This window comes from Pinus tabuliformis, chromosome 5_1 (assembly GCF_031772625.1).
Source record: "Pinus tabuliformis cultivar Carrire ecotype Pingquan chromosome 5_1, CPIR1, whole genome shotgun sequence".
NCBI lineage: Eukaryota > Viridiplantae > Streptophyta > Pinopsida > Pinales > Pinaceae > Pinus > Pinus tabuliformis.
In genome coordinates this window covers 706,678,925-706,705,418 of record NC_142305.1, presented here as the reverse complement: position 1 = coordinate 706,705,418, position 26,494 = coordinate 706,678,925, and the positions used below count along the sequence as shown (strand labels likewise).

At 37.0% G+C, this 26,494-nt stretch overlaps 1 protein-coding gene and 1 long non-coding RNA gene across 2 annotated transcripts in view; one reads left to right on the top strand and one right to left on the bottom strand.

The window, feature by feature from the left end:
- Positions 1–7,282: 7,282 nt before the first annotated feature.
- Positions 7,283–26,494, bottom strand: part of LOC149166883 (uncharacterized) — a 99,497-nt gene continuing 80,285 nt past the window's right edge. Inside the window, exon 5 of the long non-coding RNA XR_016260513.1 lies at positions 7,283–7,585. This is a non-coding gene — a long non-coding RNA (uncharacterized LOC149166883). The remainder of the gene's footprint in view (positions 7,586–26,494) is intronic.
- Positions 9,656–10,389, top strand: LOC149166884 (uncharacterized). The gene is made up of 2 exons (XM_089431424.1): positions 9,656–10,148; positions 10,274–10,389. The coding sequence occupies exon 1, from the start codon at positions 9,680–9,682 to the stop codon at positions 10,112–10,114; it is 435 nt and encodes a 144-aa protein (XP_089287550.1). The 5' UTR covers positions 9,656–9,679; the 3' UTR covers positions 10,115–10,148; positions 10,274–10,389.

Sequence of the window (26,494 nt, the reverse complement as noted above, 5' to 3'; positions counted from 1 at the left end):
GTGTGCATAATTGGTAATTCTATCAACTACCATCATGATGACACTCTTTCCTTAGGACTTGGGTAAATCTATGATAAAATCCATTGAAACCTCCTCCCAACGTTAACTTGGAATGGATAAAGGTTGTAATAGACCTGGGTTCTTAATTGTCTCAACTTTATTTTGTTAGAAAACCAAACATTCCGCCACAAACTTCTGAATATCAAATTTAAGACCATCCCAAAAAAATTCCTTCTCAACCCTATGGTAATTTTTTTTAAATCCTGAATGCCCTCCTAAGGGAGATGTGTGCAATTCCCTAATAATATTTTGTTTGAGTTGGGAATTTTCATCGAGGTATAAGCGATCTTTGTAGCATAACGAATCATTTTTCTAGCTAAATGTATCAGATGTATTGGGATCTTGCTGCAACTTTTCAACGAGTGCCCACACTTCTTCGTCATTCTTCCATTCATCTCTTGCTTCATTTATCCAATATGGTTGTATAATAAAAATGGCACAAAGCAATGCTTCCACATTCTGATCCTTTCTTGAGAGTGCATTTGCAACAACATTTTTCTTCCCTTTTTTGTAGATGATTTCAAAGTCATAACCCAACATCTTTGTGACCCATTTTCACTGCTCTTTTGAAGATAATCTTTTTTCTAAAAAGTATTTAAGACTATCATGATATGTTTTTACCTTGAAGTGTCTTTCCATTAGGTAAGGTCGTCATTTCTCAAGTGCATGTAGTATTGCCAACAATTCCTCCTCATAAATAGCTTTGTGTAAATATTTTCCTTTGATTGGATGACTTTTGAAAGAAATGCGTCTTTCTTCTTGCATTAAAACAACACCAATTCCATTTCCTGAGGCATCACATTCCACAATAAAGGTTTTTGTCAAGTTTGATGTAGCTAAGACCGGTGCTTGGCACGTTGCCTCTTTAAGAAGTTCAAAGGCCTTCATTGCTTCTCAAGTCCAAGAAAATGCATCTTTTCTTCAGTAATGTTCTTAGAGGTGTCACTATTCTCCCACGATTGTTAACAAACTTGCGATAATACCCTGTCAACCTGAGAAATCCTCGTAGATGCTTTATGGATGTGAGGATTTTCCATTCCTTAATGGCTTTAATTTTACTAGCGTCTACCTTAACACCTTCATGAGATACAATACGACCCAAACATTCCACCTTTTGTACTCCAAAGAAACATTTGGAGGTTTTTTCATTTAATTGTTTCTCCTCCAATAGTTTGATCACTCTATCAACATGTTGAACATGACCCTTCCAAGACTTGCTGTAAATTAGTATATCATCAAACAATACTAACACAAATTTTCTAAGGAAGGGTTTGAAAATGGAATTCATCAAACTTTGAAATGTATAAGGTGCATTGATAAGGCCAAAAGGTATGACCAAAAATTCATAATGACCCTCATGAGTTCTAAATGTTGTTTTCGGAATGTCTTCAGTCTTCATTCTGATTTGATGATATCCTGAATGAAGGTCTAACTTGGTGAAGTAAATTGCTCCATGCAATTCATCCAATAATTCATCAATGATAGGAATGCGAAATTTATATTTAATAATGAGCTTGTTGAGCTCCTTTCCTTCCGAATCAAATTTCAAGAAAATTTCTTGAAAATTAAAAGTTATCATACCCAAAGTTTATAGCCATTGGACTCATAGTACAACATCAAAACCACCCATTGGAATGGAAAGCATTGGACTATTCAACACATATTCTCCCATGAATAGCTTTATATTATGGCACTTTCCATAGCAATTTATGGTTCCTCCATTTGCAACCATAAATTGACACTCTAGTGCTAGATATAGGAAGCAATTAAATTCATTGGCTATCTTACAATGAATAAAATTATAGGTACTGCCCGAATCAATCAACACTATTATCTTTTTCTTCTTCATATGTCCTTCTATCTTGATAGTTTGAGGAGTGGTAATTCCATTAAATGCATTACAAGATATGGTTGGATTCATTTCTTCTTTCTCTAGGGTTTGTTCCTGGTGTGTATCCTCTTCTTTTGATGTTTCTTGTTCCTTTTCTTCCTCCTCTTCAAAATCTATATAAAATAATTTCTTCTCAACACACTTATGACCTTTAATGTATTTTCTATGACAACTGTAACAAAGCTCTTTTTTTGTTTTTTCTTCCAATTGTTGGAGTGTCAACCTTGTAGGTTGTGGAAGGCTAGGGGCAACAACACTTCCATCTTTATAGTTGTGAGTGGTAGGCTTCCTTGTTACCATAATTTTTCTTTCAATTTTTCTTTCCAACCTGAATGTCTTCTCCAATGAATTAGGTTCCCAAAGGCGAACCTCATGTTCGATTTTATCCTTTAAAATCACTATGAAGGCATCAATCTTATGCTCCTTTGGAATATCTTTTACCCTTATATTCAATTTTTGGAAGTCCTCAATGTGCTCCATCATTGAACCCTTTTGTTTGAGATTTATCAATTGGCTAAAAAATGTGTTGCTTTTTGTATCCTCATAATGTTTTATCATTTCTTCCATAAAATTTCCCAAGTGACAATTTGTTTACGAGAACAAAGCCATCGATACCATACAAACTGATTGGGTTCCAAATATAAAGTTCTAATGCGTACCTTTTGTGTGCTTTGCACATTATGGAGATCGAAATATTGCTCCATCTATAGTATCCATGTTACGGGATCCTTGTCATCAAAGTTCCTCATATCAATATTTGGAACATGGTGGGTCTTTAATCTAACATTAGAGTCTATGAAATCCTGACTAGCATTTCTTTTGTTCTCATCACGAGTTTCCTTTACTACCCTTTCGCCATTAGTAAGTATTTCTTATAGCAACTTTGTCAAATCTATCTTCAAATCTTCCATGTTTCCTTTAAGTTTTGCTTCTACACCATCCATCTTAGCTTCCTTGTCATACATCTTAGCTTCCATTCCATTCTTTAAACCATCCATCTTATCTTCAGTTACTTTTTGTGAGAGCGAAATTTGTTGCACTTGGTCTCATAATTTTGATATATCATGTCGCATTTCTTCCTCTTCTTCATGTATCATAGTAGAGATTTCAGGTTGCTTACTAGGTGTTTCCATTTTCTTTCTTTGGGTCATCAATGAATAATAATTATTCTTCACAATGCCCTTTGAATCACTTCAAACTACTTTCTCAAACAAGGCTTATGCAAATTTGAAAAAAAAACTACACATTTTATTTCCGCTTTGTATGAGCTCGACCTTGAAATGCCTATAACACTATAATTTTGGATCTCCAAGTTCTGAAATTTTGGCCTATGATAGCCCTTTGAGTCTTCTTTCCAACTTCACAAGTTTGATTGCAATTAGATTCTCTAAGAAAGCATTATGCCCAATCTCTCGCGATGACCTAATCATAGACTAATTCAGTAGAGCGCACTTGTACGGTGTGCTACATGTCATTATTTCGACCTTAGGTTCTGAAAACAATACCCAACTCACTATAGTTCATCTTATTTTTGTCACTTTTTATGAAAATTGAATTAGATTCTCAAAGAGAAATTTATGACGATTTTCCCAAGGTGACTTGTTTGAGATCCAATTTGGGAGACTGAAAAAACCCTAACTTCCTCAGTTCATATATCCAAAAATATAGCGAGACAGGATCTGAAATTAAGTCACATGGTTCATCGTGATTTCATCTCAAATGGGTTTTAATTTCCACTTCTGAAGCTTCGTAGGAAAATATTTGTAGGGAAAATTCCACGATGACCTGTTTGAAGCAGTGAAACCGTAGAATCCAAAGCCTTTGATACTAATTGTTATGCAACCAGCTCACAAAATATAAGAAAGAGATAGATCAACGACTTCAAACGTAGCCTCTTCAAGGGGAAAACCTCCTTTACATTACACAAATGAACAATTCTTGGATGATATAAATGACAAGACCGCCTTTCTATATATAGGAGACTAAGGGGTCACAATATAATCAAAGCCGACATAACAATAATAATGTAAGGACACAACAATAACAATAAGGGGTACAATGACAATAATAATAAGGGAATACACTAGTATTATAAGGACCTAACAACAAATTTATTGGTGACTCAATTATATAGTAGGAGGCTTTTGGAAAGTTATGCCTATAATGTTTTCCAAGAGCCCAAATTTCATAACGGCTAATTTGTTCATTCAAGATAGGAATTTCTTTAAACATTGACTAATTTTGTAGGAGGCTAGGACACCTAAAAGGTAGGTGACCATACCTAAAATTCCACAATTAGGTTTCATCTGTACATGAGAAATGATGTGCATATCACTATAACATATTTACACTTCTTAGGTTTAATGAAAACATTCCATTCTTGGTCATTTGAACCTTCCAACCATCTTTCTACTAGGTGATATATCTAAGATTGTGCATTTGGAGTCCCTTAATCTAGCGTCATAGCCATGTTGACTCAATCGATGTATACTTAACAACTTATGTGTATGATTGGGTACATAAAAGACATCAAACGTGTCTTTCTTCTCAATTTTCTTGGTTAAGGAAAATACAACACCTTTTTCTAAGGTTTCAACTTATAATCATCCCCTAAACTAATTTCATACTTCAAAATTCTACCAATGCATGAAAACAACTTTTTGTTATCTATCATATGATTGTTGCAACCACTGTCGAATAACCAAATGTTATTGTTCTATTTTCTAAAGTTATTTTACATGAGATGAACATTGTCTCTTATGCTCCTTCCTCAAGTTGGAGATATTAACTTTGCCTTTTTATAGTGTCCAAAAATAATATATTAACAGTATTATACTTTGGATTTGTCTATCCATCTTCTACTTCTCCCCCTCTGATTATAAAATTGTTTATGTTGATTTTACTACTTTGATGTTATTCTTTCTTATGCGTGATGACTACATCTACCTCTTTAACCTCTTCCTTTGCTTCATCTATCTCTTCCTCTTCCAATATATTCCCGAGTTTTCAATGCATGTTTTAAAGATTCGTCTTCTATATTCATTATTGATTCATGGGATAAAAGAGATCACATCATTTATTCTACTATCTTTGGGCTCCTCTATGACAATGACAATTATTTCAAATTTCTTTAGCAGGTTTATGAGGAATTTTGAAACAATTCTTTGATCTTAATTATAATCTTCATGAAACCGAGTTTTCTTCACAACTCCCATCACTTCAGTAATAAACTTATTAATTTTCTCCATTACCTTCATCTTAAAGTTCTCAAATTCTCTCCCACTTGTTCAAAACATTATTGTCTTTTTTCATTGCCTTGATAAGCTAACTCTAAAATATCTGAGACTTCCTTTGCACTAGATGCTCTTATTAGCTTTGGAAAAATCCAATCATCCACTAAACTATGGATCAAAATTTTGACCTTGTTCTTTTACTCTTTCATTTCTACAAACTAATTCGTTGGGTGTCATGGCTTGTGGAACCACTTAATCAGACTCTAAGAATTTATTCTCTATTAGTTCCCAATATTCCTAGACTTGAAGACAGGGATCCACTCTTAGAGGCCAAACTAATAATTCATGACAACAAAAATTGGTCCTTGTGTTTTCCCTATATTACTTAGGAGGCCATTTAAATGACTTATAATGCAAAAAAAATACTCTAATATTCTTGCAAAACACTTAAAAAATAATACCCTCTTTTTAAAGTTCTAACGGACTCCTTTTTAATTTTTTTATATTTTAAAAAGAATGGCCTTTTCCTTGACTTAGATTAAAATTGTGTTCTCAGCAAAATGAAAACCACTAGAATAGAATGTGACTGTTGTTGATTTGACCAAACTTATTTACCAAAACTTATTTAAGAAAAATTCAAGGCCTACATTCATTATGTAAATGGGTTTATAAAAATAATTACAAATCGCTTTGTACCCATGAGCACCTTTCTCCCTCGTCTCAAATTGTGGTTCACAATGGCTATGGTTTCTCAAATATATCTCCTTATTAACCCCTAATAACACTGGAATGAGTATATTTCTCCCTTCATCACAAATTGTGGCTCAATGGCTAGAAGATTCAAATTAGATTTAATTAATAACCATAAGTTACCTAACTACCTTTTATAAATATCAATGGAATAAATCAACTAATCACTCAATTAACTAATCTCTAGATACGATTTATCTTGTGACATTAAATTCTATTTTAACAGTTCTCAAGCACGATCAAATCCAAAATAAATAGATTTTGAAAACAGCCATGCTTCTCGACAAATCAAGGCGTTAATTTTAGTGCCCAGGATACTTTTCTGGCAATTAGATAAGCCTGCTGACTACAGCTTTAGGTTCACTTACTGCCAAGGGTCGTGCACAGCTGGTTCTAAATTCCTTCCTCTTCGCACGATTTGCCTTCCAACAACCCGCAAGCGACCGTGGCATGAGCCGCCATCGAAAACCAGACAACAGACGAAAGAGAGAGTGATATCAAGAAGAGATGTGATGATGTTGACCTTCTAAACATTTTTATGCGAACTGAACCATAGTTGTAAACCAATACACCCTTGGAGTATTTCCGAATGATTTCTTGCCAGGAACTGGAATGACGGTTTAACAGTAACTGATTGACAATGCGCTAACGATGGTTGATTGTATGTTAGGGATTTGCCATAACGGAATGGAATGGGCCGCTTTAAAACATAAACAATATATACTCATTAAAGATCCCAATGTGCTAATATATACATAACAATCTATTTTATTTTGATTTGTAGAAATTTATGTACTTGAGCTATTTTAATCTTATGGGTTTATTCCTATTTAAAAAATTTAACTGTTAATTTTGGAAGTTAAAAAAATTATAACAATTTGCACCTACCTGTGCAGTTTGTATTACATACATTAAAACAAAGGCATTGTTAGAGGTGCATATGGTGCCGTAATAAGGGCCCTTCAGATATACAGGGCTAGATGTAATGTTAAAACGTACATATGCTTTAACAGTACTGTAATAAACGCTCTGCAACTGAATACATAGTTTTCTCCTTGAGAAAAGGACGGGCAGAACTGCCACCTTCGATTATAATAGCATATTGCCTCAAAGGAAACACTTCAGCCCAAGCAGAGGAATCAAAGGAAAAGGTTCTTCAAATTGACCAAACAGTCAGTGAAAGGAATCAAAGGAACATGTTTTGAAATTGATCAGCTGAGCACACCCGAGAGGGACGTTACAGACAAGAATCTCTTAATCAAAACAACTCAGAGATCATCCCTACAATGTATTTTTATATAACTAGTTATGTTACAATGTACTTTCCTAATTTTTAATCACATTTTGTCACAAGCTTACCAGTATAATAATGTTAACTTCATCCCGTGGACTGTTCCTAGACTCCCAATAAAATCCACCTCTAATCTAATTTAATGAGTTTTTCTCTCGCTGCAAATCACAAACCTTACAAAAGCGTTATAAGTTCATACTAGAATTGGGAAATCAACGTCGTTTCTACCTAGCACTTTGATGTCTTCATGCTACTACCATACAACAAAGGTTTTGGTTCCACCTCGAAGTCTAATTTGTTCACGCTTCAACCATGCCCTGAGGTTTTTGGCAAATCCTTTGACATACGACCTCAGAAGACCTTGAAACTTATGAAAAGAAAAATTAGTCATTTTGTTTGTAGTTACTAATTTTTTTTGTTGTAAGCTAATTAAATTGTGGGAAAACTTTATGATTTTCTTTGCTTTCAATGGGCTAACAACTTAATTTACATTTTTTATTTATACGAAAAAATAATATAAAAAATAAAAAATGGTATAAGATTATAAATATTTTGGATTTTTATAATATCTTAATTAAAAATATTTAACACAATGGAAATAAAATAAAGTAAATGACTAAAGTTATGAACAAGGAATCATAAGTAAAAAGTAGTTAAGAATATAATTGAAATAAAATAAAGTAAGTGATTAAAGTTATGAACCATATATGGAAAAGGGAGAAAGCCACGAGTAAAAAGGATTAATAGCTTTAATTACTTGCTCATTTTGTTGTTATTGTTGTTTTTCTTATTAGTCCCTGCCATCTGGCATCCGGCAGGGACTATAGTAATCGATAGGACCCCGACTTAGCATTAGTTGACCCCTGCCCTTCTCTGTTATACGGCGGTTAGAGCGGGGATATGCTAAGTTTCGTTTGCACTCACTCTTTCGCCATCCTTCGCCATCTTATTTGGCCTCTTCCCGAGGCGGAAGAGGCCGGAGCATAGCTTAAACTCGTATTTACGCACAATCGAGTGGCCCTGACCGTGTGCGGTTTCGTTTTAATGCTAACATTAATTCCTTAATGTTTAATGTTAAGTACAAATGGGCATACATATGCTAAGGTTTGCTTGTTCTTTTGCAGGTGTCGGCCGTATGCTCAAGGTTTGCATGGCGGGAGGTGTCCGCCTACCGGCTCGGCGGTTTTGTGCGAAGCATTTGAAGAGCAGGCGGTGTGTTGCCTCAGTATCTTTCACTGGTAAACCAGTGTCACTCTTTGCATTCCGTTTTCCATTGTGGCATCCGCGAAAAACGGGTTCATATCTGAAAACGACGGGTTCCTGGTTCTGCAATGGGGTTTTTGGTTTGGAAAGTGGGGCGCATGCCCAACCACATACAGAGGTCAAAAACCCTAGGTCAATTGGAAGGGGCGGTTTTGTGCGAAGCATTTGAAGAGCAGGCGGGTTCATAGCTGAAAACGACGGGTTTCTGGTTCTGCAATGGGGTTTTTGGTTGGGAAAGTGGGGCGCATGCCCAACCACATACAGAGGTCAAAAACCCTAGGTCACAAGACCCCTTCCCATGCCAGACTGTTCAACTTCCGCGCAGCTCAAACATAGCTTTTGCATGTAACTTGTGAAATGATGTTATGCATAGATTTATATCGGTAATCCTTTAATCCGCTCCTATATTCGTATCCGCTCAGTTATCCATATCGGCTTCTATAGCAGTATAAACAATTATTCGCTAAAGCCGAGCTATCATCCCCTTATAGTTCCTGCGCCACTTCTGCGTTCAGGGTTCAAATATCATCTTTCTATGATGATGACTCAGACGCTCAGAAAACGCGACCGAGAGCCGGAAGCTCTGCCGGTCTCCACTGACGTGCAGGAGGCGAAACGCTTCCACGGCGAAGAAACAGAGCGGTTTTGTCAATTAGACAAAACCCTGTCACAAGAAGAAGACGAATGGGCTGCCAGTGAGGAGGTCATAAATGAGGTCATGAAAAGCCTGGAGGAAGAGATGGGCACGCCTCCTTTCACTTCTTGTCCATCAAATTCTGGGCATAATTTGGCGTCGTCCGATATTCCTAGCGGCCAAGAAGGTGGAACCCTAGCTTCGGACTTGGGGGATGATCTGTTTTATCTGTTGGGGGCTTCAGATGACGAGCTCGGCATTCCTTTGAGCCCTCTTACGAATGTGATGGACGAAGCACGCCAGTCTCCTGAGGAGAAGGCTGATTTTAAATCTATTAGCGAAGTCTGGGACTTCGATGACAATTTTGGAAACTATCGACAGTTTGCATCGTATGACGATGCCCATCAAGCGAGCGAGCTAGAGATGCCGGGGGAAAATCCAGCACGAGGGTGGATAGCAAATCGAAAACGAATTGCAAGGCACTGATTTCCTTTCTGGAAAAAAAGACCACCCAGGACTTGAGGTTTGCAAGACGAGATCGATACCTACAGAAAGGCATGGGGACGAGCGAACCAGAACCCCTAACCAGTTCCGAAGAAAGGCCAGTAATTACGAGAATTCGAAGTCGAGCAAAGAGACATGGGTTCGTGACCTTCTGTAGAGAAGGGCAGACAACGATGGATTTCAGGCTGGGAGTTGTGAGTCACGAAGCGGACTTCAATAACATTCCCCCGGAAATAGTTGAATGGGTCGAGCAAGCATGGAGGGATCGAACGCCTGATCAGTTACTTTTTTTTCCGGGGCCAGGCAGGTTTCTGGTTGTGTACATCGGGTATACAGAGATTGAAACGTATGCTACAGAGGATTGGGAATTTCGTATTTCACGTGTAAGAGACGGGAACAGGATCGGTGTGGCGCAGAACGAGAAATGGGAGTGCGCGTTGAGAAGCAGATGGTTGGAGTCGAAGGATGAGGTTGGCAAATGCGGTTGAGAAGGAAGACCTAGCGTTATAAGAAATTCGGAAGGTATTTTCATTGGACCATCAGCTTAGCTGATTTGACGTGGGTTAGGGTGATTCAGGGGATATGCTTAACATCTGTTGCGCCCTCACATAGACTGATTTGATGAGGGTTACATTTCTTGTGTACAGATTTCATTCCAGGTGACATTGTGCATGCAGCGTGGGGCTACGTGTAACGTAATTTTCTTCTTATATAAGAAGCTTATACATGATTTCGTCGTTACGGCTTGTTATTTCGCGCTTCCACTCCAGGGTTCTAGGATATGCTACTGAACATTGCTTTATTTACAGTTTTTTGGCCTGTAAGTTCTGAATTCTTTTACAATTGCATGCTTGTATTTCTTTACTTTGCTCTCACACATATCACATATACATGCTACTTTGGTTTCCTTCTTGCATTGCTATTGATAGCATAGTATTTCCAGTCTTGATATTAGGTTCAAGAACTAGGATATTTTTTGGAGTGTGCATATGAGTTTGTGAGGATATTGAACATTTGTTTGCAAGGTATTGATTGTATTCCTAGGGTCATAGAGTGCTTTGCCTTTGGTTTCCTTCTTGCATTGCTATTGATAACATAGTATTTCCAGTCTTGATATTAGGTTCAAGAACTAGGATATTTTTTGGAGTGTGCATATGAGTTTGTCACGATATTTTAGAGGCTTACTCTGACATCAGTTAGAGCAATAATGAAGTGTGCTATGAAGATTCCTTCAACAAAATGCCTACACAATCAATCGTTAACTTTATGATGCTTTCAATTTACACAATACTTACATGAAAAGCTCTGCTGCTTTTTGGATGAAAAGCAGATGTCTGGTCCTTCAGTGTTGAGGAATCATGTTCTCTGCCTGGAGCAAATTCAATGTTCCCTAAGTGTAATATAGCTGCCAACCAATCCAGCACGTCACCTCTCTTGTTTCTTTATCTATTTGAGTGGTTTGCTAATCTGCTGAGTGGTGTGTGTTATGTCATATTCTAGTGTGATAACTGCTGTGGTTTGACTTCTGATTTAAGGATCCTGTGTGTATAATTTTTATGCCTTGTCTCTAAGATTTACAGAACTCAGCTAAATTTGTTTCATATTTAAATCTGGAAATCCGATGGTTGTCCGTGTCGTAAATCTTTATGGGAAGCATTATATACTTCTTTGTGTGAACACTGATCAGAAGTTATAATAATATTCTTTCATATGCTCTGAGGTGTCTCACTCTTTCAACACTTTGTTTCTGAGCTTTGGTTTAGGGTTTCAATGTTGTTATCAATAGGTAATGTTTTGATGAAGTGTTGGTATAGAGATATCATAAAACGAGAGCTAGATCTACAGCTCTTGAGTCAATAGTGACACAAGAGCTGGAGATCTCTCAAAACTCAGTGTCCTCTGTCACATTATATGTATAACAGAGCCTTGGATATTCGAGACCCTTCAATTGTAACTTGGGGGTTAGTAAATCACATAATGAGATCTTCAGTTCTTGTTGAATTGATGAATAGATTGATTGGTATCTCTAATGCCATATCCCTGTAGCTTCGTTAAACATTTGTTTGCAAGGTATTGATTGTATTCCTAGGGTCATAGAGTGCTTTGCCTTTGGTTTCCTTCTTGCATTGCTATTGATAGCATAGTATTTCCAGTCTTGATATCAGGTTCAAGAACTAGGATATTTTTTGGAGTGTGCATATGAGTTTGTGAGGATATTAGATCAGAGAGAGGATATTTTCATTTATGCGTGCAGTGCCTCTTCAGAAAATTAATGCATTTGGTTGAATTAATAGCACGTTAAGCAGATCTGAGTCCATTCTTTTATTTTCTTGATTTTACAGAGGGTTGAGTGGTGATTATACATGCTAAGTAACCCATTAATTGAATTGATGAATAGATTGATTGGTATCTCTAATGCCATATCCTTTTTGGATGCTTTCAATTTACACAATAGTTACATGAAAAGCTCTGCTGCTTTTTGGATGAAAAGCAGATGTCTGGTCCTTCAGTGTTGAGGAATCATGTTCTCTACCTGGAGCAAATTCAATGTTCCCTAAGTGTAATATAGCTGCCAACCAGTCCAGCACGTCACCTCTCTTGTTTCTTTATCTATTTGAGTGGTTTGCTAATCTGCTGAGTGGTGTGTGTTATGTCATATTCTAGTGTGATAACTGCTGTGGTTTGACTTCTGATTTAAGGATCCTGTGTGTATAATTTTTATGCTTTGTCTCTAAGGTTTACAGAACTCAGCTAAATTTGTTTCATATTTAAATCTGCAAATCCGATGGTTGTCCGTGTGGTAAATCTTTATGGGAAGCATTATATACTTCTTTGTGTGAACACTGATCAGAAGTTATAATAATATTCTTTCATATGCTCTGAGGTGTCTCACTCTTTCAACACTTTGTTTCTGAGCTTTGGTTTAGAGTTTCAATGTTGTTATCAATAGGTAATGTTTTGATGAAGTGTTGGTACAGAGATATCATAAAACGAGAGCTAGATCTACAGCTCTTGAGTCAATAGTGACACAAGAGCTGGAGATCTCTCAAAACTCAGTGTCCTCTGTCACATTATATGTATAACAGAGCCTTGGATATTCGAGACCCTTCAATTGTAACTTGGGGGTTAGTAAATCACATAATGAGATCTTCAGTTCTTGTTGAATAAGTTAACAAGCCTGTTGAGTATTGTGGTTTAACCTACACTTATTGGACCTTAAGCTTCTTTATGTCTAGTGACCCGAGTTGCATCAAACTAATAGAGATTTGGAACCATTAGTTGGATGTAACTTAAATGCAAACACTGTGATAATATTATTTGATTCCTGTTGTATTGATGTGAAACAGAGTATGCATATTTAATTTTTGTGGTTGCCTAATTTACAAAACTTGCATATTCAACTTCTGTTGTTTGATTCACAGAGCTTGTACATTCACTCACTCTTTTGAGACAGTGATCTTAATTCATACTTGTGACTTTTGGTAAACATTGACTATTGCATGAAGGAAAGTTAATCTCTAAAACCATACATGTGTAGCCTTTCTGACTAGTTGTTTACAGAGTATTGATTGGTATCTCTAATGCCATATCCCTGTAGCTTCTTCAAACATTTGTTTGCAAGGTATACACAATCAATCGTTAACTTTATGATGCTTTCAATTTACACAATACTTACATGAAAAGCTCTGCTGCTTTTTGGATGAAAAGCAGATGTCTGGTCCTTCAGTGTTGAGGAATCATGTTCTTTGCCTGGAGCAAATTCAATGTTCCCTAAGTGTAATATAGCTGCCAACCAATCCAGCACGTCACCCCTCTTGTTTCTTTATCTATTTGAGTGGTTTGCTAATCTGCTGAGTGGTGTGTGTTATGTCATATTCTAGTGTGATAACTGCTGTGGTTTGACTTCTGATTTAAGGATCCTGTGTGTATAATTTTTATGCTTTGTCTCTAAGATTTACAGAACTCAACTAAATTTGTTTCATATTTAAATCTGGAAATCGGATGGTTGTCCGTGTGGTAAATCTTTATGGGAAGCTTTTTCTTAAGTCCCAAGGCTGCAACAAATGTTATTAATATTTTCTCATTTGTTGCATTGGCGTCCACTGTACTGTATTCTGCTCACGTCTTGCTTCCGATGTTCATTGAACATATGATTGGCACTTATTACATGGTACGGTTGCACTTCCAAGCATTCTTTTCACTTCCGGATTGAACATGGACATGGTCATCAATTTCTACATCGGCTCTTGGCTGCATGGTATGGTTGCATCTTCAAGATACTTTCCTGGGCAAGATAACTGCTTCGTTTTGTCGCTGTTTCAAGCGAGCGTGTTACTTCTTGCAAGTGGGCGTGTCACAATCTGGGTTGATTACATGCTTCTAAGCAATGGATATTGCTCTTCGTCACCCATCTCATCACTTCTGGGTTGCATATCTGCTTCTAATTTATATTGTACCGCAAGTACCATTGCGGAATGCCTTCAATCATCTATATATTGCATTGAGTACCATAGTGGTGCTTTCTTCCGCATTTAGTCACCAGGGATGCCTTCTCTGAGTCAGCACATATATTAGAATGTCTCTTATTGGACCTTAAGCTTCTTTATGTCTAGTGACCCGAGTTGCATCAAACTAATAGAGATTTGGAACCATTAGTTGGATGTAACTTTAATGCAAACACTGTGATAATATTATTTGATTCCTGTTGTATTGATGTGAAACAGAGTATGCATATTTAATTTTTGTGGTTGCCTAATTTACAAAACTTGCATATTCAACTTCTGTTGTTTGATTCACAGAGCTTGTACATTCACTCACTCTTTTGAGACAGTGATCTTAATTCATACTTGTGACTTTTGGTAAACATTGACTATTGCATGAAGGAAAGTTAATCTCTAAAACCATACATTTGTAGCCTTTCTGACTAGTTGTTTACAGAGTATTGATTGGTATCTCTAATGCTATATCCATGTAGCTTCTTCAAACATTTGTTTGCAAGGTATACACAATCAATCGTTAACTTTATGATGCTTTCAATTTACACAATACTTACATGAAAAGCTCTGCTGCTTTTTGGATGAAAAGCAGATGTCTGGTCCTTCAGTGTTGAGGAATCATGTTGTCTGCCTGAAGCAAATTCAATGTTCCCTAAGTGTAATATAGCTGCCAACCAATCCAGCACGTCACCCCTCTTGTTTCTTTATCTATTTGAGTGGTTTTCTAATCTGCTGAGTGGTGTGTGTTATGTCATATTCTAGTGTGATAACTGCTGTGGTTTGACTTCTGATTTAAGGATCCTGTGTGTATAATTTTTATGCTTTGTCTCTAAGATTTACAGAACTCAACTAAATTTGTTTCATATTTAAATCTGGAAATCGGATGGTTGTCCGTGTGGTAAATCTTTATGGGAAGCATTATATACTTCTTTGTGTGAACACTGATCAGAAGTTATAATAATATTCTTTCATATGCTCTGAGGTGACTCACTCTTTCAACACTTTGTTTTTGAGCTTTGGTTTAGGGTTTCAATGTTGTTATCAATAGGTAATGTTTTGATGAAGTGTTGGTATAGAGGGGTTTACGTTGTTCTTTATCTTGGCAGTCATATTTCGAACTTCAGTATCAGAGCTGCGCAGTGGATGCTACCGGACATAAGGAGTCTCCGTAGATTAGCAGACATTTGCGATTCCAAAGGTGCGCACAATCACTTCGTGTTCTATAATCATTTTCATTGTTCAACTTGTTATTATGGTTCTCTGGTTGTAACTGCATTGCATCAGTAAACATAATATTGCATCGAACACTTAGTCGTCATCATGTCTTCTATGTCTGATAAACACAAGTTGCAATTAGTATTGCAAAAGCATCACTTATTTCGTGTGGACAATTTCTCATATCTAATTGGAGACTGCCTATTCGATAGTTTAGAACTTTTGCTAGATTTCCGATACACATCAGTGGAGCTAAGGAAAGGAACAATAGAATATTTTAGAGCCTGTCTCAAAAAACAAGATAGTGAGGCAATTTTGTCTTATGAACATGAACTGCATGAAGCTTCACTTAGAGAAATGCATAACATTAGCAACCGTGAAGTCTATTTAGACAAAATGGCTAAATCTGCCTCAAACAATATACCCCTAGCATCTAGAGGTCTGTGGGGAGATATTTTCTGCGTCCATTGGCTGTCAAACTGGTTGAAAATTCCAATTAGGCTTTGGTCCAAAACAAAGATGCGAGTGTATTTGCACTTCAATTCAAGTATTACAACGAATACTTGTGACATACTGTTCCATGACGAGGACCCTTTGAATGGGCACTTCGAGCCTTTGGTTCATAAGCAGCCTACAATTCGTTCTACCTTCCAACAACAAGCCGATACCTCAAAGATCAATATCGAACCACAGCCTGAGACAAAATGTCAATCAATCAAAGCTAAATTACACGCACCTTGTCACTTAAACAAGCATGTGCTTAAGGACATTGCTCGGAAGAATCAGGAAAGGCAAAACGTAGGCATTCAATACAACAGAAGTACAATGGAACAACAAGTAGTTCTATACAACATAGAAGATGTTTGTGACACACCTATGTCTGATAAACACAAGTTGCAATTGGTATTGCAAAACCATGACTTATTTCGTGTGGACAATTTCTCATATCTAATTGGAGACTGTTTATTCGATAGTTTAGAACTTTTGCTAGATTTCCGATACACATCAGTGGAGCTAAGGAAAGGAACAATAGAATATTTTAGAAACTGTCTCAAAAAACAAGATAGTGAGGCAATTTGGTCTTATGAACATGAACTGCATGAAGCCTCACTCAAAGAAATGCATAACATTAGAAACCGTGAAATCTATTTAGACAAAATGGCTAAATCTGCCTCAAACAATATACCCCCAGCATCTAGAGGTCTATGGGGAGATATTTTCTGCATCCATTGGCTGTCAAACTGGTTGAAAATTCCAATTAGGGTTTGGTCCAAAACAAAGATGAGACTGTATTTGCACTTCAATTCAGGTATTACAACAAATACTTGTGACATATTGTTCCATGACGAAGATCCTTTGAATGGGCACTTCGAGCCTTTGGTTCATAGGCAGCCTACAATTGGTTGTACCTCCCAACAACAAGCCGATACCTCAAAGAAACCTTGTCACTTAAACAAGCATGTGCTTAAGGGGATTGCTCATGAAAATCCGAAAAGGCAAAACATAGGCATTCAATATAACAGAAGTACAATGGAACAACAAGTAATTCTAAACAACACAGAAGATATTTGTGACACACTGCACACAAAAGATGTTAGTGACACACGGGGGTTCCGGTCACTTAGAAACTTGAAAGAACATATTAGAACCAACAGACGAACAAAAGTTGTAACTTCTTGTCAATCAGACAAACAATCAAAAAGTCTATCTTTAAGCAATTGTCGATCAGACAAACAATCAAAAAGTCTATCTTTGCGTTTGCTTAAAGGCATCATTCGGGGAAAATTGAAAACACAGAAAATAAGACTTGCCTTCAACACAACAATAATGAAACAAGAAATAGTCATAGAAAACATGGACTACAGCCCAGGTTCAGGAAGATCAACGGATCTATCAGCGCGATCAACGAACCAAGTAAAATTCGAGACACTGAGAATTCGATCACTTAGAAACTTGGAAAAACAGATTAGAAACAACGCACAAACGGGAATTGTAATCGCTTGTTCATTAGGCAAAGAGACAAAAAGCTTATCTTTGCATTTGCTTAAAGGCATTATCCGGACAAAATCGAAAACGGAGAAAATAAGGCTTGTGTTCAACACAGCAACAATGAAATAAGAAATAGTCATAGAAAACATGGACTACAATCGATTTGCAACAACATCAAAGGATCGTTCAGCACAATCAAAGAAACCAGGAGAATCCAACCTCTCGATTCAATCAAGATCAATGAACAAATTACCAGAATTATCAGAATTTGATCAAGTATATCAAAGGCAAGTAAGTGACACACCTATTTTCAATTGTTCATCATGTGAAACAACTTTTTTCAAAAGAGACATCTGCTTTGTGAAACAAGAATGTCAAGCAAAACAAAATAAGATTAGGAAACTATCAACTAGTTTCGAGAATGTTAAATCTCGTGTTGAAAATTGCTACATTTGTAAACATTGCAAAAAAGCAATTGAACATGAAACAATTGCTAAATATGCAGTCCCTGAACACATAAGAAGAAACAATGGCACTAGAACACTGAGAGATCTCACTGAACTAGAGGAAAGACTAGTCACATTAAGATTGCCCTTCTTGCAAATAAAAGAAATGGGCCATCGACATAAGAAGTCGCAACTGGGCTTAACTGGAGGAGTCATCAATGTCCCTACTAACATTTCCAGAATCCAATCTGCATTGCCTCGAACTATAAAAGACACTGACACGGTTGCCGTTGTTCTCAAAAAGAGTTTAAGATTAAAAAGTGCTTATGCATTTGGTCGAGTTCGAGTTCACAAAGTGATGAAAGCACTAAAACAATTATGCAAAAGGATGCTTTACAAGCTCGAGAACGCTACCATAAATGACAATTGGAAAGAGACATTCCTACAGAACCAAGAAGCTTATGAAAGTTCAAGTGACACTGAAGATAGCGAACACGATAACCAGGACAACGATGAACCAACGAAAAAAACATTGGTCCATGGATTCATTGATGCACACACCGTCCATGACCTTGTAAATAAACAAATTAACATTGCACCTGCTGCTGGATACATGCCATTAGGAATCTTCAAAGATAAGTACTCAGAAGAAATGAGTTTCCCATCGCTTTTCTATGGCAACAAACGCCCAGCTGACATCTCCAAAAACTTTACATATCAAAAGATTTGCCACTGGGAAGTGCTGCATAAAAGCCACGATTTTGCTTATCATACTAAAAACCTGTTCTATAAAGCAATTCGCATTATCATAAATAAGGTGTTGAATACAATGTGGATTAGAATTAGAAAGGGGCAATTGAAAGGTAGAAAACTAGTTGCAAAAGACGTTAAGTCAAAACCAAACCTAGATCGTATTTTAAATTCTAACATTGGGTACATGGACCTAAAAACAATTCGTACCTCACCTGACTACCACCAGCAAATACGGAACAAGCTCTATGCAATGATACGACAACTAGGGCCGCCCACTTTCTTTGTTTCGTTTAGTAGTGCGGAGCATCTTTGGGATCCTTTAATGCATGCATTGAGACACATAAAACAAAACACTAGAAGACCAAACACAGGCGAACTTGATGAAAATGAACCTAGCCCATTAATAAGAAACGACCCTGTTACTTGTGTACGTTACTATAGATCTAGGAGGGATGCATTACATCAATTGATATCTCATGATCACAAGTATTATGGAGAGCTCACTGACCACTTCTATGTAACTGAATTCCAAAACCGGGGCAGTGAACATGAACATGGCTTACTATGGATAAAATCTGCACCAATCTATGGTCAAAATACAAATATTGAAGTCGAAGAATTCGTTGACAATTACTTGTCAACTAATTCACTATTACTTGCAAGTGAACTTAGAGTTCTACAACACCATTGTCACACAAAAAGTTGTAGGAAGCGTGCAAATTCTAATTGCAGATTTAATTTCCCAGTACCACCAATGAAAGTAACAAAAATACTTGAGCCTCTTGAATTCGATAGTGATAAAACAAAAGCACATGCAAAGCTAATCTTTGAAGCAATAAACAACACAAGATACAGTGAAAATGATACATTTGATAGCTTTTTAGCCAACCTTGGACTAGTACACAATGAATACATACATGCTATCCAATGTACACTAAAGCGAACAACACTCTTATTGCAAAGGAACCCAGTTGACACCTGGACAAACAACTTCGCTAAACATATTCCAGGAATTTGGATTGCAAACACTGATTCCCAATTTGTACTTGATTCATATGCAGCTGCAATGTATTGCAGTTCTTATATGACCAAAGAAGATAAAACACTGACAAGAACATTTAAAAAAATACGCGACAATCATGTGAAAACAAAATCTGATATCCTAGATACCATTAGTTCTTTGGGGAAAGCTTTGGTCAACTTGCAACAAATGTCTGCACAACAAGCAGTGCATATTGTGTTATCGCTCCCACTAAACTCTAGTTCACGGAAATGTGTATTTATTAACACATCTCCTGTCGATGATCGTGCATTTGTTCTTAAAAGACAAAAAGATCTGCAGAAGGAAGCAGATGACTCAGAAGACATAATGTGCCCATCAATTACTGACTACTATGCTCTCCGACCTACTGCTATTGAACATGTCTGCTTAGCAGAATTTGCATCTAGCTATACAAAGAAAGGACAAGAACGCAGAAAACCAAGTAGACCATGTGTCATTCGATCTGTTAGATATAACAAATACAAGGACATTGAAAATCACTGTAGAGAGCAATTGATGTTATACTATCCTTATCGAGGAAGTGAAACTGCAATTAAGCAACGTTACACAAGTTGGCAAGCTGCATATGTTGCGGTCGAAGAAATAGTCAAGCAAAATGAACAGAAGTTCAAATTTGCTACAACAACTACATGGGGTGACATAGATGACGCAATGCACACAGTAGAAACAGAAACTGGAGAAATATTTGACATAGATAGTTTGAAATCAAATGAAACAGAAACTATAACATTTAACAAATCGATAGATGACAAATATGAAAACTACGACTTCCAAAATGACTTGGGACATTTGCAAGATAGCAAAAAGTTTGCTTTACCATCTACAAGGCCATATGAAATCGTGAAACAACCACGTATACTTGAAGACGTAGAGTACTATGAATTAATGCGACAATTAAACACCGAACAAGCAAGCATAGTTACTGATGTTATAACAAGGAAATTGTACAGACCAGACGAGCTAATCTACCTATTATTAACAGGAGGTGCAGGAACAGGCAAGACACACACAGCCAAGGCAATCTTCCAATCCTTAGTACGCATACACAATGTGGCATTGCCTTATAACCCATCACAACTAATAGGAATAATCGCTGCATACACGGGCAAAGCTGCCTTCAATGCTGGTGGTGTCACATTGCATTCTGCATTCTATTTGCCCTTTAACAAAGCAGATTGCCCCTCACTAAACAATGAAAAATTGGACACATTATCAAAGCATTTCCAACAATTGTGTGTCCTCCTCATAGATGAGGCATCGCTCGTTGGTGCAACAACACTATATCAAATTGATAAGCGCCTGCGACAAATCTTACACACACCAACTTCATACTTTGGCAATGTTGACACGATATTCTCCGGCGATCTTTACCAGGCAAACCCAGTCAGAGACTCCCTGATCTTTGAAAACCCAAAAATCAACAAAAACACAATTCCATATGCCTTCTGGCCAGAGAAAATAAAATGTTATGAACTGCACACAGCCATGCGCCAAAAAGACCCATTGTTCATTGATGTACTAAATAGGATGAGATTAAACATGCAAACAGATGAAGATATCGCTTATGTAAACAACAACTGCTATAGGGTCCCACCTTCAAGCCCAGTCTTCCCACACATTTTCTATCGCAACAAAGATGTCCATATTCACAATGTGAAAATGCTTTCCCTAACAAAGGGGGAACAAATAATGCTCATTGCAATTGACAACTACGAGCTTCCTGGGTCGAGTTATGTTGCTTTTGATAAAACAATCTCACTGCCATCAACAATTACAATTAAACAGAACATGCTAGTTGAACTATATGCAGGAAATTACAATACAAACGATGGATTAGTAAATGGTGCTGAAGGGATTTTCAAATCCTATTCATCTAATAACAACAGGCCTGACATTGTCTGGATAGAATTTTCAGACCCAGAAATTGGGAAACAACAAATAAGCAACTTCAAACAACTATACGACATAAATATAATGCCAAATTGGACACCAATCTTTCGAATAGCAAAATCGCTAGCAATGTCTCGGAACAAATTACAAATTACAATTCGAAAACAATTTCCCATCCAATTAGCCTGTGCCCGGACAATACACCGGACACAAGGGTTGACATTGGATCAGCTTGCATTTGACCCAACTGGTGTGACAAAACATGGTCTAGTCTACACTGCATTATCACGTGTTCGAACTATTGACTCACTATACTTGATTAACAAATTGACACAACAAAACTTCCATGTCAAAAACAAAATAATCAATGAGATGGCACGGCTAGAAACAACTGGTGCATGGAAACTAGAATTCGCAAAGAAGAAATCTGTTAACAAGGATGTTTTATCGATTGCAAGCCTGAACACACGTAGTCTACGTGCACATCTTAGTGACGTGATTCATCACAGTGACTTAATGGACAACATGATTCTATGTTTTCAAGAAACTCATTTGTACACTCCACCAGTAGTCAAAGAATTCTTATCATTCAATTTTGCGGCTGCACATTGTACACATGGAATTCTTACTTGCATAAACAAAAAAATACCTATTAGAGCAAGAAAGACATTTTGCAAAAACAAAACAGAGCTTACCCTAATTGACATGTACTTCCAACGACCAATTTGTTTAATGAACATTTATGCAGCACCATTTGAACAAGTATCCACAATAATGCAAATAATTCAGGAAGCAAAGTCCCAAACTACATATACTGACTGTGTTTTTTTAGTTATTGGTGATTTGAACATTGACATACAACAAGAAACAGCTCGTAGCAAACTCTTTGTACAATTTATGGAAATGGAAAACTTACATGAAATAACAAGCAAACTATCTCCGCACCGAAACACAGTAATAGACCATATCTGGACAACTTTGCCTATGAAACAGTGTGAGATAAATGTAACATGGGCTTATTGGTCTGATCACAGCATATTCTATGCGCTATTACAGCTCTAGTGACCCTTGGAACAAATCAATTTTAGCCTGTAGCAAAATCAAAGTAGCATTGATACACAAGTTTCTCTACAATTTGCTAAACTTCTTATTCAAGGAAACTTCATATTTCCCTGTTCAAACAAACGTTGTGTTACCCGAGCAATATCAATCTCCAATGGCCATACTGAAAGTCTATTTCTTGTAGCTCCCTTGCAACACTCTGCGTTAACTGATCTAGGTATGTAACACATAGAATAACGTTATGCACAGATTTATTATTACATGGAACACATTTTGCTTGTAGGCCTAATAGAATACATATTTATTATTACATGGAACAAGTTTTGCTTGTAGACCTCATAGCTTGTACTCGTGTTGTACAGATAACTAATAAGAAAACACAGCACGAAGAAGTAACTCCTCCAGAGCCTTGCTGCTTTTCAGATCAGAGATTGGTAAACAGATAATTAATATGAAAAGACAGCACGAAGAAATACCTGCTCCAGAGACATGCTCCCTCTCTGATACTTGTGACGTCTCAGAAACTGCTAAAAAGTAACTAAAAAACCTTCAAATCTATTCTTACAAGTTTTGTAGTACAAACACAATGTTAATTCACATTCTTCAATATTGTTCTACAAGCAGAAACAGGAAAGTACATCAAGTTTTGTAGTACAAACATAATGTTAATTCAGATTCTTTAATATTGTTCTACAGGCAGAAACAGGAAAGTACTTCTGAGATAGCAGCCAAGCATCAACTTTGTAGAACAATCACAATACAGGAGTTAAAAGGGCTGAAAATGGGAACAACTTTTCACGGCCAGGTTCTAGTGATATACAAAACACTGGTCGACAAAGCCCACGGAATTGAATTGTTACGTGCTGACCTGGTGGACAGCAAAGGGCATATGACAATTACGCTAAATGTGCCACACAGCCTCATTGCTGCTACTGAAGCGAAGCTTCTAGTTGGCCAGGGAATCTGTGTTACAGATTTCAAGGTCTCTGCTAAGACAGTCTACGACCATGGAGACTGTCCGTGTATACTTGTTTTGCATGGGAAGAGCATATTGGAACCAATTCCACCTATCTGTATGGAATACAGATTTGTTCCCACGACAACTATTAACCAGCTCACCCGCACAACAGCTGAGTTTGCAATCGGCACAGTTGCCGGTCTTGTAACAACAGCGAAAGAAATAGCTGGTCAATATGTCCTAACTATCAAGGACGGCCCAGCTGAAAAAGACAAAGCCACGGTATATACGAATTCAACCATTTATTCTTTTTAACATTTAAATCATCTATACATTTTAAGTAACCGTTCACTTAAAAGCAATTACATTTAACACTAGTACATTTTGCAACGCAGGTCTATCTTTTCAATACATTTAAGCCAATTTTCAAATCCATCCAACAACAAATTTCGAAACAAGAAGCACCAATGGTCCTGTTTCGAAATGTTGCCCGAGGCAAAGAACGTGGCTCATTACGGACATGCAAATCTACATTCATTACACCCGTTACTTCAGACAGGGTACTTGGAGACCTGAGAAAACTACTTGCCTCAACAACAAAGGTCCTCTCATACTCCACAAAATATATATTATAAATCTTTATTTCCTCTTCTCCTAAATCACGCACGTTCATTTAACATCCTTTTAGCATTTTTATTACAATATCTAATGCTAGGCTTGTACTGAAACATGGACCAGGTTAAAGGTATGCTGACTATAGCAGACATACACGCAGAACCCTTTGTTATAATCTGTAACAATTGCTCTCTGCCCGCCGATACATTTGGAACAGTTATCATGGACCAACTTAACTGTTCTACATGCAAACAGCTAACTACATATCGACGCAGTTTGCAATTAAATTGCACAATCCAAACAGAGGGAAATGTTCAATACAAATGCATCCTAAAGGACAGTTTACTGCTCGAACTGTGTCCATCCTTAACAGGACTGACGTATGAAAAATATCTCGAAGACGTTGGTGATGTTACATACAGTTTGCGAGATTTCCATGTACACAGCAACTTCCTGTTGGATAGTTCGGATGTCATTGTCCGGACAGATTGACACATTTTATCCTTTGTAGGGTGTCACTTTCTCTGGTCTACGAGTTCATATTTGCTGGAAGCTTGGAATACCATCTTCATAGAATTGTTATATCTGTCTTTATTATTATTTGAACCTTGCTACTGTTATACCTGTAGTTACTCTTCCTTTGGGCATTTACTTTCTACTGGAATGAAAAGAAAGAAAGCTCCTTATTGTTTAACGGCAGAAGTTTGTCATGCCATTGGAAACTCAATGTTTTGAACTCTTGTATCAGTTGAATTCACTTAATATCCACTTGAAACATTCTTTGTACTACTCTTTGATCTGAATGACTATGCTGACTTCTTTCTAACAAATATTTTGGAGAAGCCTGATTCTTCCTGCAAAACTCATGGACTGGCTACAGGTGGTGAATGAAGAATTACATTGTCATTGAGTCATAACTATGTGTCCTGAATTTAAAATGATAATAAAGTTGTTATGATTCTTTTCTTCTGATGCTTAGATCCAGAGCTGACTACTTTGCTTTAAACGTGATATAAAAATAGCTTCAGGTCAACAGGAGTAAAGAACTTTATTGATTTATTTTTTGTAAATCATCTAAGCAGAAATATGTTGCTGTTTTCAGATATGCAATAGAGGCAAATGCCATATAATAACTGATGTTGGCTTCTAAATTGACCAATGGCCTCAGGGCCGCATTGGTCAAGCATTTACTGATTTTTACTTAAGACAAATCTAACTATATTTCAGTCTCATTCTGTCTGAATGACTGCTTAGATCCAGAGCTGACTACTTTGCTTTAAACGTGATATAAAAATAGTTTCAGGTCAACAGGAGTAAAGAACTTTATTGATTTATTTTTTGTAAATCATCTAAGCAGAAATATGTTGGTGTTTTCAGATATGCAATAAAGGCAAATGCCATATAATAACTGATGTTGGCTTCTAAATTGACCAATGGCCTCAGGGCCGCATTGGTCAAGCATTTACTGATTTTTACTTAAGACAAATGTAACTATATTGTGTCAAAATTAGCTCACCGTAAAAACTGAAACGAATACTCATGGACTGGCTACAGGTGGTGAATGAAGAATTTGCTATTGCTGAGGCCCTCATGACCACTGTTCATGCAACAACAGGTAGGCATGGGCCTCTTTGTTTTAAGTCCTGAATTTAAAATGATAATAAAGTTGTTATGATTCTTTTCTTCTGATGCTTAGATCCAGAGCTGACTACTTTGCTTTAAACGTGATATAAAAATAGCTTCAGGTCAACAGGAGTAAAGAACTTTATTGATTTATTTCTTGTAAATCATCTAAGCAGAAATATGTTGGTGTTTTCAGATATGCAATAAAGGAAAATGCCATATAATAACTGATGTTGGCTTCTAAATTGACCAATGGCCTCAGGGCCGCATTGGTCAAGCATTTACTGATTTTTACTTAAGACAAATCTAACTATATTTCAGCCTTATTCTGTCTGATTTATAAAGGGAAAGGCATCTAGATCGAGGAAATACTGATCTGCTAGATCTACGAATCTGTTACCATAATGCAGTTAGTGCTCTCCAATTGCTTCTAGCATGAATTCCAATCTAGATGATACAGAATGGTGCATGCTGAACATCAGGCACTAGATCATCTTGTGTGTTCCTGAGTAGTGCAAACAGCTTCTTGCTCATCATAGGGTCCGGTTTCAGGGTCCGGTTTCATCTTAGTAGTACCATTTGCTCCCCATGTCAGATCGATATGCCCTGCCGCTTCCATATGCCATTTGCACCCCATGTCAGATCGATATGCCCATCATTAAATACTGATCATATTTAATCTACCGCCACAGACTCAAAGGGGCACCTAATTTCGCATTTACTACTGCCGCCACATCCATCATTCCATATGCCATTTC

Bases quoted from the DNA above. Each gene is read 5' to 3' on its own strand.
- LOC149166884 (XM_089431424.1), top strand. From the start codon at position 9,680: ATGGGGACGAGCGAACCAGAACCCCTAACCAGTTCCGAAGAAAGGCCA.